Below are 15,820 nucleotides of genomic sequence, written 5' to 3' on the forward strand. Positions count from 1 at the left end.
GATCATTAACAATTTTATGAGCCTGAGGAAAAATCTGATTTCTTGCATCTTGATTGGAGAGATTGGTGCTGTTTCATTTCTATGTACGCATATTTTCATTGCCGTTTTTACAGTTTAATCTTCATTCTTGACTTTACTGTAAGTAAACCAAATCAAGCTGCTGCACCATGTCTAATCAAACTTAAAGCACTGCATTATAAAAAAAATACCCATAACCTTATTGCTACGAACGATGTGTGTTAGACTTGCACCTGCAGAAAAATAAAGGCACGCAATTGTCCACATGTCACAGTAACAGCACCTTCATGTACTCAGGCCTAGAATCAGCGATAAGTTGTGTTCATGGTACAGGCCAGCTGCTTCACACAGAGTTCTGTTTGTAATAATGCTTTGGATAAATCCTAAATAAATAACCATGGAAATGTTTTTTTTCCCTCTTGGAAAATGAAAATCATCACTCCAGCTGCACTACACCAGTGATCTCAGCTAGAGATGGCACGATACCACTTTTTATGTCCGATACCGATACCGATATCATAAAATTTGGATATTCTGCCGATACCGATATGAATCCGATATAGTGTGTTTTTAATCAATAAAACGTTTTTTTTTAATATCTTGCTGCATTTTGTATAAGTTTATACTCAAGTTTAAATAAATAACAACACTAAAGCTATTCTGTTATACCTGTATGTAAAAAAAAAAAAAAAAATACAACAAAATATTTCATAGTTCAGCAATACTGATCAATCTAATAAACTTAAACCTGCACCATCCTCCCTATTCTGGTATTTTAAAGAGTACTTAGCAGAATATCAAGCAACCTAAACTAATAGGGTTGCAAACATCCCAGCAAAAAAAAAAAATAGGGAACCACCCTCCAGCTCATGATGCTTAATCGATGTAATCAAATTTAATTTGATGCAGGGGGAAAATGCACAGAAAGAAATTATTTTTCAAGAATAATTAAATAGATTCAACATCTTTCTTCAACAGAACTGCAGACTGCACAGATGGTATCTTCCCAAAGGAAAAAGTAGTATAGCTTACTAGGGTATATTAGACTTAACAGTTATTATATACAGTAATGGACTTCTATATATTTTACATCAGATTAAAACTTTGGGTGTAAGATTCAGATAATTATTTATTAAAAGCTCGACATTTTAAATGAGAATAAGAAAGAAAGTATGTCTTTGTGCCCCCTTTTCCCTGTTCATGCCCTATCGGCCCCCCCTGGCTAAACTTTGCTAGATCCGCCCCTGCACAGTTACAGCCGTCAGTTACGTAGAAAAAGATCCTGGTGTAGAAAGTAATATTAAATAAATTCTAACAACAGCTTATCAAGCTTAAACGTGCTGCTGTTGTTCAGCCGCTGGTTTCCTCTTTCTGGTGCAAAGTGGGCCAAAAACTAAGAAGAGAGACGGACTCGCGACAGAAAAGCCGATCAGCTGATCATTAAGCAGTTTCACGATCGAAGTAGCAGCAGGAGAAAGAGAGAGAGAGGCAGTCGCTCCATATATCTGTTGTTAAGCTTAACGTGGGAATGCTTTACAAACATTCAGAGATGAACTTACACACTTGCTTTACTTCTCTCTGGGAAAACTTCCTCGGAGATGAAATGCTGGTTTGCTAGCAAGGCTACAAATACACACAGCGGCTCTATCAGTGACGCATACTGCTGCGACGTGCTAAGGTTATGAGCCGAGTTACGCCGTGTAGCAAGTTTTGTGAGGTGCTTTTCTGATATTTAATGGATCGGATATACATTTTTTATTTCTCGCCGATATCCGATCCAGTAATTTGGGTCAGTATCGGACCGATACCAATACGTAATATCGGATCGGTCCATCTCTAATCTCAGCCAAGAACATCTGTTTGCAGTGCCAGCTGTCAGTAGCGGTTTTTGATACGGGCGACATGGGCGGTTGCCCGGGGCGGCATCGTGGTGGGGGGCGGCATCACGGGCATCGGCAAAAAAAAAAAAAAAAAAAAAGTAAAAAAAAAAAATTGTTCGTACTCATGCTGCCCCGACATCAGCCAGCGCATATTGGGAATGGCATAGGTACCGATCGGCTTTCTACTGCGGCTAGCTTGACTGTGACTTCGTAAGTGAGGGCTCACTTGACCGCGGTCCCATTAGCTGGGAGTTTGGGCGCCCTCCGTTTGCAAGGTGCGACTGTTGCTTGTGTCACAGGGAGGAGGGGACGGGGCGGCGGGGGATTCTCTGGCTGGCTGGAGCTCGCAAAATAAAATAAAAGCAAAACAACAACACGAAGACACCAGACATTATGATACAGACTTGTAATTTGCTGTTGTTGATGTTTTTTTGAAATTCTGTACGCTGGGGCGCAAATAGAGCACATTTCATTCATAATGTTGTAAATCCAAGCCCATTGTGTATTCCTGATTTGAATCCTGGGTTGTGCAAAATTCCAGAAATACACCTTAGACAAAGCAAATCTGTGAACTAAGATGTAGGTCTATTAAGTTGTGGTGATCGTCGAGTTGGGGGACTTATGTTCATACTGAAGTGCAAAATTAAAACCAATGGAAGATGGACAAGAAAAGTTCAAAGTCATCAGGTGCTCAGTTTAGAAAAAATAGAAAAGAAGAGGAAGAGAAACGAGCAACAGATACAGGTAAGCAGATGTGTCATTGGATAATGGCAGGTCATCCTGAAACAATCAGAATCGGGAAATAATGTGGGTTACAGTTGCTCCAAGAAGAAATGGTAAAAATAGTAACAGTAACAGACTAAACTCCAAACAATATGTTACAGATTTTAATATTAATTAGTCATTGTCAATTGTTGATTTGTCCTGTTCTCATTGTATGACGTATTATGATGGCTGTTTGATAGCTGTTTGCATACTATGCATACTCTCTCTAACTTCATGTGTATGTGTGTGTGTGTGTGTGTGTGTTTCTCTGGTGAAATTCAGTATGGTTCCGACAACAGTTTTATATTAATGTACAATCCTTAATATGCTTTATGTGTGTGTGAGTGTGTGTGTGTGGCGCCCAGGGCGCCAAACAAGCTAGGACCGTCACTGCCAGCTGTGATGTCCAGTAATGATCACTCACCACTAGGGGGTGCTCCACGTTGTAACCCTTGGCTGAGTGAGTCTTGACGTTTCCTGCGATGGGGTAGGACATCCCGTGACTAGAAAGGAGGGAACCGCAAACAGGTTTATTTAGAAACGCTCACGCAAAGGTCTGGATCAGTTTAGCTCAAATAGGAAATTATGCACGTTGGCTATGAGAGCTCAAATAAACTGCAAAATAAGAAAAGTCCAGCAAATAGAAAAACACTACAAAAGCACACAAAACACATTGCGGGAGGGGGCAGTAAAGTTGTATGTCTCAATCACATGAATCATACAATACTGCAGATACATGTTTGCTATTAGCTGTATACCATTAGCTTGTTACTTTCATCACATGATTGACTCCACAAAAACACTTCTGGTTTGTTATCTGTTTTTTTTTTTGTTTGTTCTTCTGCATCGTCTGCTGGTGTTTCTACATTTTCAGTGCATTTCATCCACTCATCACTGTAAATAAGGCCTTAAACTGTCCCTAAAGTTTCAATGTGATGTCACCAAAGTGTTAAAGAACACCTACAATCACAGGTGACATTTTAAAACCACAATCAGCTGTCTGTACTGCAACGCTGCAGAAAGAGATCCATGAACTAATGAGCTAAAAACCCTCTTCAAAGCCTGATTTCCTTTCTCACTGATGAAGTTCAAGGAAACGTTTGCAGTTTAATAGAAACAAATTAAATAATTAAACAAATTTCAAAAGAAGATCAGCTGATGAGCACAAACAGCCTGCATGCAGGATTACAGGAAATCTCAGTCTTAGTCTTACCACAGATGAACCCCGGCATTCCCAAAGCCAATCCCGGCAAACACGCTGGCCAGGTGCATGCTGGAACGAGCCTCCAGGTCCTCAGGGTCTCGCACAGCTCTGTAATCAATCAATCAAGACTTATTTCAATTACAAATGAATTCAGTTGGATATACTTTAGTTGTAGTTGGGGTCGTACCGTTTCATGTACTTGGCAACCACGTGGAGAGCATGGCGGGACCAGACATCGCTGATGGGGTTGCTGCCCTGGTAGGCTGGGCGGTTGATGGGGTTTGTAGGGCAGGGGCTCCTCTGGTCGTAGGGCAGGGCGGTGTATGACTCCAGGGCATGACTGAAAGGCAGAGATCAATCAGTGTGATGGAAGTGTCTCACATCAGGTTGGCAGTATCTCTACCTCTACGAAAACATGAAGGGAACACGCCACCATCACAGCAAATAATAATTATATTAATACTAATAATATAATGATAACAAAAATAATGATGATGAATCAAAAAAGACAGAAAATGCAGAAAATGAATAAATGTCCTTCATAAGTACAGACAGACCAGAGGACGTCGAAGCCACTGTTGGCGGCGACTCTCTCAGGCATGCTCAGTGTGTGCGTCGGGTCCACGATGCCCAGTGTGGGTCTGATGGCTCTGCTGGCAATTCCTGAGCATAAACAGCCAATCACAGCTCAGGGTCCATCATAAGAACTTGGATAATGAATAACAGCTCCCGCAGCTTGGTTTCTATTGGCTGATTTATGATTTCTATTAAATCTTCACTGACTGTCTTTCTAAAACATCTCAAAGGGGAAAATCAACTTCTAATATGCTTTTATATCCCTATTTTTATACCTGTTTTGGCTTTTAAGGGCTCGTAGTCGAAAATGGCGACACCTGTGGTCTCACTGCCGGTGCCTGCAGTTGTGGGAACTGGACACAAAAACCCAAAGTTAGCCACAAAGATGGAGGAAGAAGGAAAAAAAGTGGGACGCGTTATACCTGCAATCAGCGGTTTCACAGCTCCACTCACTGGCTTCCCTTTGCCAATCGGAGCATTGACAAAGTCCAGGAAGTCGGCATCGGGGTGACACGCGTACAGATTGGCCGCTTTACACGTGTCGATCACTGAGCCACCGCCCACCGCCACAAACACATCAAAGGTGTGGTTTTTAGCAAAGGAGATGGCATCTTTAAAGCTGAAATTCAGCAGAGATCAAGCTGAGGTCATTTCATCTGATAAATTAACTTATTCATTTACTTACTGATTGTCTGCCATTAACACACTGCTTAAGTATTTCAGCACTCTGATGTGCACACGGTTCATTCTGTGCGGAGGAAGAGTCATGTGACCCTGTGAAACGCCCCTATGTAGGTATGTGAGCAGACTCAGAGCCAGGAAAAAGCCTGGCTCTGATGAACTTTCTTCTCTCCTCTCTGATGAGACATTTTGGACACAAAGACATGTTTTTTTCTCTTCATCTGACAGGCAATCATTAATCAGACCGTTACTTGTGACAGCGACCTCATTGAATGCACCTGGAGTCCGTTGGCTCGACGCGGACATTGTCATAGACTTTGTACTTGACTCCGTTTTTCACTAGAGACTCCAGAACAGCCTTCATTGGAGGAAGTTGGGACAAGTTCCTGTCTGTCATCACGCAGACGTTTTTTGCGCCGAGGTTCTGCAGGTCCTGCACGCAGAGAACAGCGAACAGCCACAATGATAGGAAGGACAACACAGAGAGCCACATTGGTCACTCCTTCTCAATGCATCACATTAAAAGAAGAAAGAAAAATTCCTATCTGATCATCAGATGACAGCAATGAGGAGGATGAAGATGGTTACCATGCCGATCTCTTTGCTGACTCCTTCTCCATAGCGGATGTTGGAACTCGCCATCTGAAGGAAATAAAAAGAAAAGTGAGTGCAGTACCTACCTGAGTAGGTGCTAATGGAAAAAGGGATATAAGTGTGTAGTTTATCAGTCTGTTTTTCATTGGGGTAAAGACTGTCCACACAAAGACGAGCAAGTCAAGACTGATGGTGGTACACATAAAGTTGAGGATTGTTACCTCACTCACAGAAATCCTTATGACCCAGTGACCTTACGCATTTATCCAAGATAGATGCACCTCTAGTATCAATCTGAAAATCCTATATCGCCTCATTCTTGAGTTACTGTGTTCACAAACTTGTGGGTCTATGCCATGACCTGTCCAACAGGGTGCCAATAATACCCCATCAGCCTTTTACGGCTAAGGGGTAAAAATGCCACTGTGCAGACTTTGCATGAAACAAAGATGAGATGAGCAGCATCAAAGAACTTATACAAACTCAAAACTTGGAATTTTTGACAACCTCAACAGTCTGTAGGTGGAGGTTACAGGTGTCAGTTCCCGTTAATGCACCACAGGAAATACAGATATGGTGGTTTGGGAGTTAGTTCTAGATCAGCAGATCCATATATAACATGCGAGCCGCAAAGTTTGTACTAAAATAAGCTGTGTAAACATGTTGGGACTATTTCTGCTGGAAAGTTGGACATGTCAACATTGAAGTCTATGGGGACTAAGTTACTCCTTGAACCCTCTGCTGGATGTTAGAAGAACTGCAGCTTTTATGCTGCTTTGATTTTTAGTCTCTCCTGTATTTGTACAGGTCAAAGCGTCAAATAAAATTCAGTGCATTTTCAGAGCAATCCCACAGACTAAAGGAACTACTTTGTGGGTGTTAGAAAAGTGAGGAGCTCAGTTTGGAGAGCTGACAGTTTTAGCTACTTCTGCAGATGAATCCAGGAAAACATTCAAAACTTTAAGTTCTCATTCTGTGGTTGGTTGAATCCATCAGTTGATTAAAAAAAATGAAAGAAGCTTCATTTGAATGTGTGAATGTGAGCTGAACTCTGAGCTGACACACATTAATGATTTACATCTCCTAACAGCCTTCAAGCTGAACTTCTTAAATTAGACACCTATTAAAAAGAGTCTGGTGTGACGTTACCTCAAAGGCATAGTCAGTTTTCCGGACGGTGCAGGGTGCCGCTCTGACACCTGCAGAGATAGAAATCAAGCCATCAGTTACGTATCCACATTGATCAGGATGCACTTGTCTGCCTTTTCAGAGACTCTGATGAATACATGAATGATTTGTAGATGAGTGCAGGTTACCCTGGTGGAAGGTGTTGGAGTGAGCAGGACATCTGCACCTGTTCACACAGAGCAGAAGTCATGTCACAAATCTGCACATTTAGAGAAGGTTCAGCAGTTGACTTGTTGCAGTAGCTCCTGAACATCTCATGCACAGGAAGCATTTCCTTGTCATTCTTCCTCCAACCTGACAAAGATCAGTTCAGTATTTTAACCCAAACTGCCGATGTCCACTCATAAAAACATCCAAAAAGGAAACCATTAGGTTTTTATGTTAGTGTCACGATGTTTCCACGTCCTATGACTCCACTACAATGTGATTGGTCATTTGCAATGTTGAACCTGGACAAAGATTAGTTTTGTTGATTCAGGAACAACACCAACACAACGATATCAGAGCGAGCATTAGACGTCAAGCTGTTAGAAACTGTGCAAAATGTGAGGATGCACTGACAATTTACATGAGAGAATGTGAAAGGGGCTCTAAAAGCATTAGATATTCCAGGTGCAGCTTTACACCTGTACCTGGTCACATATGCTCCCAGAAATCACTCAAATTTCACTTTTTTTTTTTTTATCGGAAATGTATGGAGTCACATTTGACCACAGGTGACTAGGAGTTTTAATTTAAAAAAATCTTTTAGTGAAACATGTTTTTCCACAGGTGAGCCGGATTTTAAAGAACTCTCCTCTGATCCAGAACGTGTGGCCTCCTGAGCTCTTCCCTCAATAAAACTGAACTTTAACCGGAAAACTCAAAAACTCTGTTATCTTTGAGCGGACTCTGGCACACTCAGTCTCCGCCCCTCGAAGGAAACCAGTAACAGTTCTTTTCAGTCTGGATGAATCTATTTCCGGTTCGAATTTAACTTACGCCGCGCGCTCGAGTTGCCTAAGCAGGTGAACGACCCGGTCCCGACCCGCCATGTCCAAGATGTGAATGACCCTCTGCAACGAGCAGCCGACCCCGGTCAACAGGTTGCTTCCGCCTCTGATTTTCACAATAAAGGCCGCTCAGACACATTAGAAGCACGAGGACAGACGTAGAAAACACCCGTTGGGCTGTCATTAATATTATTATTATTAGTATTAGTATTATTATGACAAAATAATGAAATCAAGGCAATAATTCCTCACATGGTACAAAAAACTTTAACACAAAAATACTGATATGAATATAAATATAAATTACAATGTTTAGATATAATTTACTGTGTATGAGAAAGTAAAATGTTTAATACGTGTATATGCTTCACACATTACATTACATTCACAAATTTACAAATACCCAGTAAGAAATAGATATAAGAAGAAAAATCATGTGCATGGACTGAACATGAGGTATCTGCAGGCCATGTGTATACATATTTTATGTATATCCTGAGGCTTTTAGTTGTTTGCAGTTGAGGAGTACAAAGTGAACTTTATTTACATATTATAAACTGTAGTAGTTACGTGGGCAAGGGATAGGATGTGGGATTGGGCAGAAGACTGTTGCACATGAGGGTGGTACATAGGTGCTGCGGTGTCAGGTTCAGGGGTGCTACAGTCCTAGGGAACAAGTTGTGTTTCAGTCCGTTTGTGTGTATTTTGGCTAGTTTTTAAAAATGGAAGCAGCGTGAACAAATGGTGTCCTGGGTGTGTACCATCTTCATGGATTCGCCCAGCCCTCTTCACACAAGTGGTGTAAAGATGACCCAGAGATGCCAGCTGTTAGCTGACTATGTTTTGTCCTGTTTCCACAACACGCTGGAGGGCCTTTTTGTCACTTTTGGTGCGACTACCATACCGGACAGTCATGGAAGTTGTTAGGATGCTCTGTAAAGTTGACCTCCAGGAACCTGAAGCTGAAGTGAATGTACGAATATTGGTTTTAATTCTCATCAGCATGCAGCAGCACAGAGGACTTATTTTTAGATACATGTATTAAATCACATTCAGGATATTTTCCCCTTTTCTCTTTTTTAACAATAAATCAAAGAAACACAAAGAGTGATGCGTTGTAGTGATGATGTATCAGAACAGGGACTCAAACTAGCAGCCTTCAGCCTCTTCTGTATTTAGGCTTGCTCATTCACACCTATTGTTTCTAGCTGCCCACCATAACATCTCTGTTTACAGTCAGTACTGCATTTTACTCCATTAGCTGCAATTGAGTTGAAGTAACACTTAAACAAGTTTCTCTTCTGATGGACTTTGCTTTGTATCACAAAGTGGCTTGTTATAGTGTCACTACTAGTGAAGTTTTCTACTCAGCTTCACTAGGATGCTCATTCATTAGTGTCCATGGTTGTTGCTGTGGGTGTGAGAGGTCCTGGGTTCAAATACCGGACTCAATCCTGTTACCTATGAATCAGCGCTGGATGAAATGGGACGTTACTTGTCATATTCTCCAGAATCAAAGACACTGCTCTATCCTTCATCTGTCTGGCTTTTAAAAGGTAGAAACTTATGTGGATCAAGTGCTGTTCATCGTCTTTCGCTGTAGGGGTCGCCACAGCTCATCATATGCTTCCTTTCACACTATCATTGGCGTCACACCTCTGCGTTGGGGTATGAGTCTCGCTACGGCTGGGTCTCAGGTTCAAATCCCGTACGAGCCCTCGCAATTTTGCGTCAGGGTTTCTTCATGTAGTCTGTTCATGTTATCAAGTTATGTCATGTTATTATGTTGTGTTTAGCACAAATGTGTATGTCCCGTATGTGCACGTCTGTGTGCCCCCAGTACAGGTGCAAATGTGCGGGCGAAATTCCAGTTTTATTTTGCATAAACGAAATGTGCAAAACACAATTTTAAAAATCTGAGCAAACAGAGGTCTCCTGTTTTCCAACGTTTTCCTGGAGAACAGGCAATGTGAGGTTCACACACAAGGGTACAGATGAAATTATGTCGCTGTTAATTAAAAAACAGACAGAGTTTGTCGTGCGGAATATTTGTGACAGCATGGTCTCTGTGGCGCAATCGGTTAGCGCGTTCGGCTGTTAACCGAAAGGTTGGTGGTTCGAGCCCACCCAGGGACGGAAGTTTTTGCTATAAATGTTAGATAGGCATTAAAAGCAAGCCAAACAGCTTTGCGATAACACAGATACGTCCTGTTTGGTTGGAAATTAATTGCTGGCACAAAAGTTGTCTAATATTGTGTTTTCTCTGAGTTCATCTGATTAACTAAGTAAAACTCTTAGATCATCTAATTTAGCTTTCTGTGAGAATAGCATAAGTAACAGATCACTACTAATCACTAATTCAAAGCCACTTCTTGACATAACAGGTTTATCCAGGATTTGATTCTTGCAAAGTGAGAATGATACTCCTATAGTCACAAAGGCCTACCGTTACTTTCAGCTGTCTAAAGAAATGTTCTTAAACAGAAGGAAAGTCAAGCATACACAGCGGCTCAGCTGCTCCATTTTCCAATCAAAATGTAAATACATCTTTTTATGTTATACAAATAAACAAATAACAATGTGGGAGAAAATCTAATTATGTCAGCCTCTCCGGAGAGAGGAGCATTTATAGGACCAATATCTTCTAATTAAAGTGATTGAAGATGTTGGGTGATGCACACAGTGTCGTTAACAGATTAGAAACATTCACAGCAGTACACACACGCATACACACACAAATTATTTTTATCCCTGCTCCCTCAAGTCAGCATGCTTCCCGTAAGCTCTCTACATGCTCACTCTAAATGTGTAGATGACTGCAGCGCAGTGGGTAAAACTATAAATAGAAGATAAACAAAATCCCCCCATGTCTGTTTGCAGCTTGACCCCATTACTGAACATATGCAGGGTTTTCTCATATAGTTTTATTATTTACTGCATTATATATAAGCTTCTGCTGAAGGTTTAGCTGGTAGAAGAGAAGCAAATTCCAAAAAGTCCCAAGTTCAAATTCCTTTGCTGCCTTCTCTCATTTGTGAGTTGGTAAAACTTTAGTCATGCGAGGCAGAGACTGGAATGAAGCCAGTCACATGAAGAGTCTTAACGTCTAGATTGCATTGTGATTCTGTTCACTGAGTCGAACAATATTTAGTGTTTGACTCAATGATAATTTATGCATGGTGTAAAGTATCACACTCATTCTTAGTCTGACTTTATTTGGAATTTAAAAGTGCATTTATCTAATCCCAATATCTTCATCACTCATTCCAAACACTTTGGTGTCCCCTTAGAAGAAGGTCTGGTCATGTTTTCTTACACTGCTACCCCCAAGACCCAGACAAGCGGAAACTAGGAAATTGATTGACTGATTTTTCTTAATTGCATTTCTGCATTAAAACGTAAGTGGAAACATAATTTTGCATGGTTATTTTCTGAAATAGTCAGAAAAATTCTCTCTCTCTCTCCCTCTCTCTCTCTCTCTCTCTCTCTCTCTATATATATATATATACACATATATACATATATACATATACACACACATTTGAAATTCCTGATGATATGAACCAAAGCGTTCTAATTTGGACTTATTACTCAATAAGGTCAGATGGTTTTTCGAGTTGGTTTTGAAGTTGGTTCAATGGAGTAATTTGGCACACCTCAGCCTTATTCTCAGTCTCTCTTCCTTAAAAATGGCATGCCAATCTTTGGCTAACTGCATTTTAGGAATCACCTTGTTGGCACAGCGCTGTTGTTTTATGCTTGTCAAACTGTGCTATTTTTGACATTTACCTTAGGTAATTCATGGGAAATCCACAGATTGTGACAGTGAACCCAGCAACTACACCACCTTCAAAGATCGTCTTTGATTGTACTACACTTTGCTTTGTTGCATCTGCATCGACTGGCACATTTTCTAGCCGCCCATGTGTTGGTTTAAGTTGGCAGTGTTTGAATGCTGATTTTGTTGAGGTAAAAAAAACTAAAGGCCATTGTGTTTGTGTGTGTGTGCATAAGTGTGTGTGTTTGTGTGCCTTACTGGCCCTTTAAGCCAGCTGTGATTGAAAGGACAGTGTGTGTGTGTTACTGTCTAGCTATCTTTGTGAAGATCGAAATCTGCATTGTACTATACTTGTGAGAACCAACAGTCACTTGTGAGGACACACTCACCGGTCCTCACAAGTTTGAAGGCCTTTTTGAGGCTCAAAATGTGGTTTTAGTGTCAGGGTTACAATTAGGTTATGGTTAGGTTTAGGGTAAGGGGCTAGGGAAAGCATTATGTCAATGAAGGTCCTCACTAAGATAGCTGAACAGGCTTGTGTGTGTGTGTGTGTGTGTGTGTGTGTGTGTGTGTATGAGTCAGCTATAGTGCACTATGGTCTGTGCTACGTTTGTCTCGCGTTTGTGGGGAGTGAGGGAGACAGCTGAGAGCTGCAGATAGACCACTCGCTCTCTCAGTTCTGACTTGTGTCTCTTATCCTCATTTCACCCTCTCTCTTTCACTGCCATGGATCTCTTTTTATTTTAAGGATACGTTTTCTATATTGTCACCCTCATATGGATCACAGTGTGCTTCTTGCTCGGATTTGATAGCTGTGTGTGTGTGTGTGTGTGTGTGTGTGTGAGCCATGCTACGCGTGTTCATTCTGTGTGCAGAGCGGTTGCAAACGCCGGACGATGACATCAGTGATGCCTACTGCAGCGTCACCTATGAAGGTATGGACGGCTTGTTCAGGAGGCCTGAAGGGAAAAAAAACAGTTGAGAAGTTATTATTTGAAAGTGACCTCTGATTATCTTTCATGGGGTGGGGCAGAGAAAGAAGAGCTTACAGGAAAAAGAGACAGACCTAGAGGAAGAGGGAGAGAGGGGAGATGAGGATGTGAGCAACACGAAGAGTTAAAGCAGTCCAGAAAGTATGCCGACTGTGTTTCCAGTAAAGCACTTCTGTGTTTATAGATACCTGCAGTCTTTCAGCAGAGTTTATCTTATGAGGCGCTTCCTCGCTCGGCTTCAATTACAGCTTCAGTTTACACTTCAATTTAAAGTAACATCCAGGTTCTTATATTTAGGTGACCTGATAAAAAAAATTAATCTTGTTAAATGAACTGAGATTTCACACAGTCATGGTCTACATAAAACAAAGAAGTTATTCTTGTACATGACAAATGTCTGACTGTCTCTTTTGTGCTCACATGAAATTGCCATTTGTGGTTATGAGTGATCTGTCGTGATAGCCGTTGGGCTGATAATCTTGAAATTTAATCCACTCATTTACTTCCCCCCTTAGGATGAATTATAATAGATCACTGCAACATTTCAACTGTCCAATAAATTGGTTTAATTTATTGAGCAAATTCTAGCTTACCTTCTAACAAGTTTAAAAACTTTGGTAAACATTAAAGGCCTGTATGCTAATGTTGTTACTGTTAGCTGTTATCTTTAAGTAGAGGAACTGAACCCTGAGCCTGAAACCTGAACTGAAATCTGAAACTTCAATTGTAAGTTAAAGTAGAGTGCATTTTACTTCCACAGGCCTCAGGTTTATAACCACATACCAGCAACATTTCGTCCGGTATCGTCTGTAAACATTATTTAGTTGTGATTAGCAGATGCTAAGTAGCATGCTAAGGTTTGGAATTGCTAACCATTATCATAATTATTATTCTGTCCTATTATTCTGAAACATTTGTATTATTTGAGAATTAATTAATGTAGATTCAAGATATGTAGAGTTTTCCATGGATCTCTTTTGGATCACACTTTTCTATGTGCCTACAGGTCATTTCAAAGAGCTTGATGTTTAGCTGCAGAGCATTCAGATGTAACCTGACTTCAAATCTGTACATTTTTGTACTTTGTGCCAAAATGGTGTGGAGTACAGAAGTTTCGATCTAATTTCAGGACACTGGAGGCACACTTAAAAATAATAAAACCAGTTCATGAAGGATTCATTTAAAGCCCCAAAAAAGAAAATGCAAAACTCAAATCCAGAAATAACCAGTGTTGGGTAAGTTACTTTAAAATAGTAACTTAGTTACATTACTAGTTACTTCTATCAAAAGTAACTCAGTTACTTCAAGTTACTCGTTACTTTCAAAGTAACTAGTTACTAGGGAAAGTAACTTTGGTTTTACTCAGAATTCTCTTGTTAATGTGTTGCTTCCATAACTTTGCCAGTCTTCTAGCTTGCTTACTTGCCACAAGTGCACTGTGCCACCTACCAACAGAAAGGAAAAGATAATACATATTTCCACGAGAGAAATCCCACGCCTGGACCGTCATTGACTGCTGCCATGATTCTAGCCTACGTCACAGTGTCATGTGCGCCTTTTACATCCAACACAAAAAACTGCAGTCGTGGTGCTTTGATTGTACTCAGAACTCGGAAATTCTGCCTTCTGAATAGGAAGATGTAGGTAACACCAGACTGCAGATGAGCTGCATACAGGGCTGGACGGGGACAAAAAATCGGCCTGGGCATTTTGACATTTTTCCATTATAGGAAAAATCATAAAGCCTTTGAATGAAAACAAACGCTGTTGTGACAGTGATGTTCACTGTTTTGATGGTATATATGCATCAATCGTTTTTTGTAAGATTCAGATAATTATTTTTTAAAAGCTAGACATTTTAAATGAGAATAAGAAAGAAAAGTATTTCTTTGTGCCCACCTCTCCCCGTTAATGCCCCACCTGGCGCCCCTGGCAAAACTTTGCTAGCTCTGCTCCTGCACAGTTACCAGCTGTCAGCTACCTAAAAAGGATCCTGGGGTTATCTGTCTCTCAGAAACAGTTCATAACTTCCCTTCAACTCATTTATGTCACCTAAAAGGTAAACCTGTATCTCCATCACCTGTTCAGCTCTGATGATTCAGTAAGGACATCTCCTGGTTTCATGTTTCCCTCTCACCAGATAAACAAACCGACATCATGACAGCAGCTTTTTTGCAGCTGTGGCTCCAGCAAACATCAGCTGATACTAGGAATTAATATTAAATAAATCCTAACAACAGCTGATCAAGCTTAAACGTGCTGCTGTTGTTTAACGCGACATCGGCTGGTTTCCTCTTTCTGGTGCAAAGTGGGCGATAAACAAACAAGAGAGCCGATCAGCTGATCATTGATCAGTTTTCATGATTGAAGTAGAAACGGGAGAGGGAGGGGGAGAATGAAAGAAGAAGAGGCAGCTGTGCAGCAAAGACACAGAATAACTCCAGCTTTGTGCCTTTTTCAATGTAGCTGAATTACGGGACAAACTGTTCCTTTTCACCTCAATAAGAAACGCGTAATATTTTCTCTGAATACCAGACGGGACGGTTGGCAACTCTAATAACTTATGAACAAAATAAAGTTTAACATCGTTAACATCATAGCACCCACCCAGCTGTATAGAAACTCCGTCATGCTAGCTAGTACGCAGTACGGAAAAAGTCAGAATAACAAAAATAAACTCCACCTAAACTTGGTTTATATCTGACCCAGATAGACTGCAGGTCATAACTTCTTACCTGAAGTTCAGTTCACACTTGGACCGGCGGCCGCCTCGGGTCTCTTTTCCTTCTCTTCCACCTGCTGGCCTCCAACACTTGCTAATGTTATTGAATCTGTGGAAGTTCCGCGATAGCCACCACACGAAGTAACGAGTAACGACCCTATCTAAATCCCAGTAACGACTAACGCGTTCCTGATTTTGGCATAATAACTAGTTACCGTGCTCGTTACCACAATAATAACGTAGTTACTGTAACGCGTTACTTAATAACGCGTTAGTCCCAACACTGGAAATAACCAATGCACAACACACACTTTGACCAAGACTGAAGGGACAGCAGGGCTATTTATACACTGAGGGCTGTTAGGCACTAAAACGATTGTAATGACTGAAGTCCGTATTCACTCCTGTTAACAGGACTGCAACACATAAA

General features: G+C 40.9%; 2 protein-coding genes and 1 non-coding gene across 7 annotated transcripts in view; 2 read left to right on the forward strand and 1 right to left on the reverse strand.

The window, feature by feature from the left end:
* Positions 1-7,997, reverse strand: part of adhfe1 (alcohol dehydrogenase iron containing 1) — a 41,554-nt gene extending 33,557 nt beyond the window's left edge. For all 3 annotated transcript variants that reach the window (XR_014872518.1, XM_085152403.1, XM_085152393.1), the window contains exons 1-11: positions 7,888-7,997; positions 7,035-7,072; positions 6,868-6,917; positions 5,713-5,766; positions 5,403-5,557; positions 4,866-5,062; positions 4,719-4,796; positions 4,425-4,530; positions 4,055-4,207; positions 3,877-3,975; positions 3,088-3,166 (exon numbers count right to left, since the gene is read on the reverse strand). Coding sequence is in view for 2 of the 3 variants with exons in the window: in XM_085152403.1 (XP_085008529.1) it covers positions 3,088-3,166; positions 3,877-3,975; positions 4,055-4,207; positions 4,425-4,530; positions 4,719-4,796; positions 4,866-5,062; positions 5,403-5,557; positions 5,713-5,766; positions 6,868-6,917; positions 7,035-7,072; positions 7,888-7,940 (1,062 nt within the window). In the remaining variant the exon portion in view is untranslated. The remainder of the gene's footprint in view (positions 1-3,087; positions 3,167-3,876; positions 3,976-4,054; positions 4,208-4,424; positions 4,531-4,718; positions 4,797-4,865; positions 5,063-5,402; positions 5,558-5,712; positions 5,767-6,867; positions 6,918-7,034; positions 7,073-7,887) is intronic.
* A 1,963-nt stretch (positions 7,998-9,960) lies between these two features.
* On the forward strand, positions 9,961-10,034 carry trnan-guu (transfer RNA asparagine (anticodon GUU)). Its single transcript has one exon. It is a non-coding gene; the product is annotated as a tRNA-Asn (tRNA).
* Positions 10,035-11,947: 1,913 nt separating this feature from the next.
* Positions 11,948-15,820, forward strand: part of dysf (dysferlin, limb girdle muscular dystrophy 2B (autosomal recessive)) — a 103,707-nt gene continuing 99,834 nt past the window's right edge. For 2 of the 3 annotated variants that reach the window (XM_085147408.1, XM_085147399.1), the window contains exon 1: positions 11,949-12,611. In XM_085147408.1, coding sequence (XP_085003534.1) covers positions 12,524-12,611 — 88 coding nt within the window. In that variant the 5' untranslated portion in view covers positions 11,949-12,523. Of the gene's footprint in view, positions 12,612-15,820 lie in introns of all 3 variants that reach the window. The other variant, XM_085147380.1, reaches the window with a different exon arrangement.

This window comes from Neolamprologus multifasciatus, chromosome 3 (assembly GCF_963576455.1).
Source record: "Neolamprologus multifasciatus chromosome 3, fNeoMul1.2, whole genome shotgun sequence".
NCBI classification, from domain to species: Eukaryota; Metazoa; Chordata; class Actinopteri; order Cichliformes; family Cichlidae; genus Neolamprologus; species Neolamprologus multifasciatus.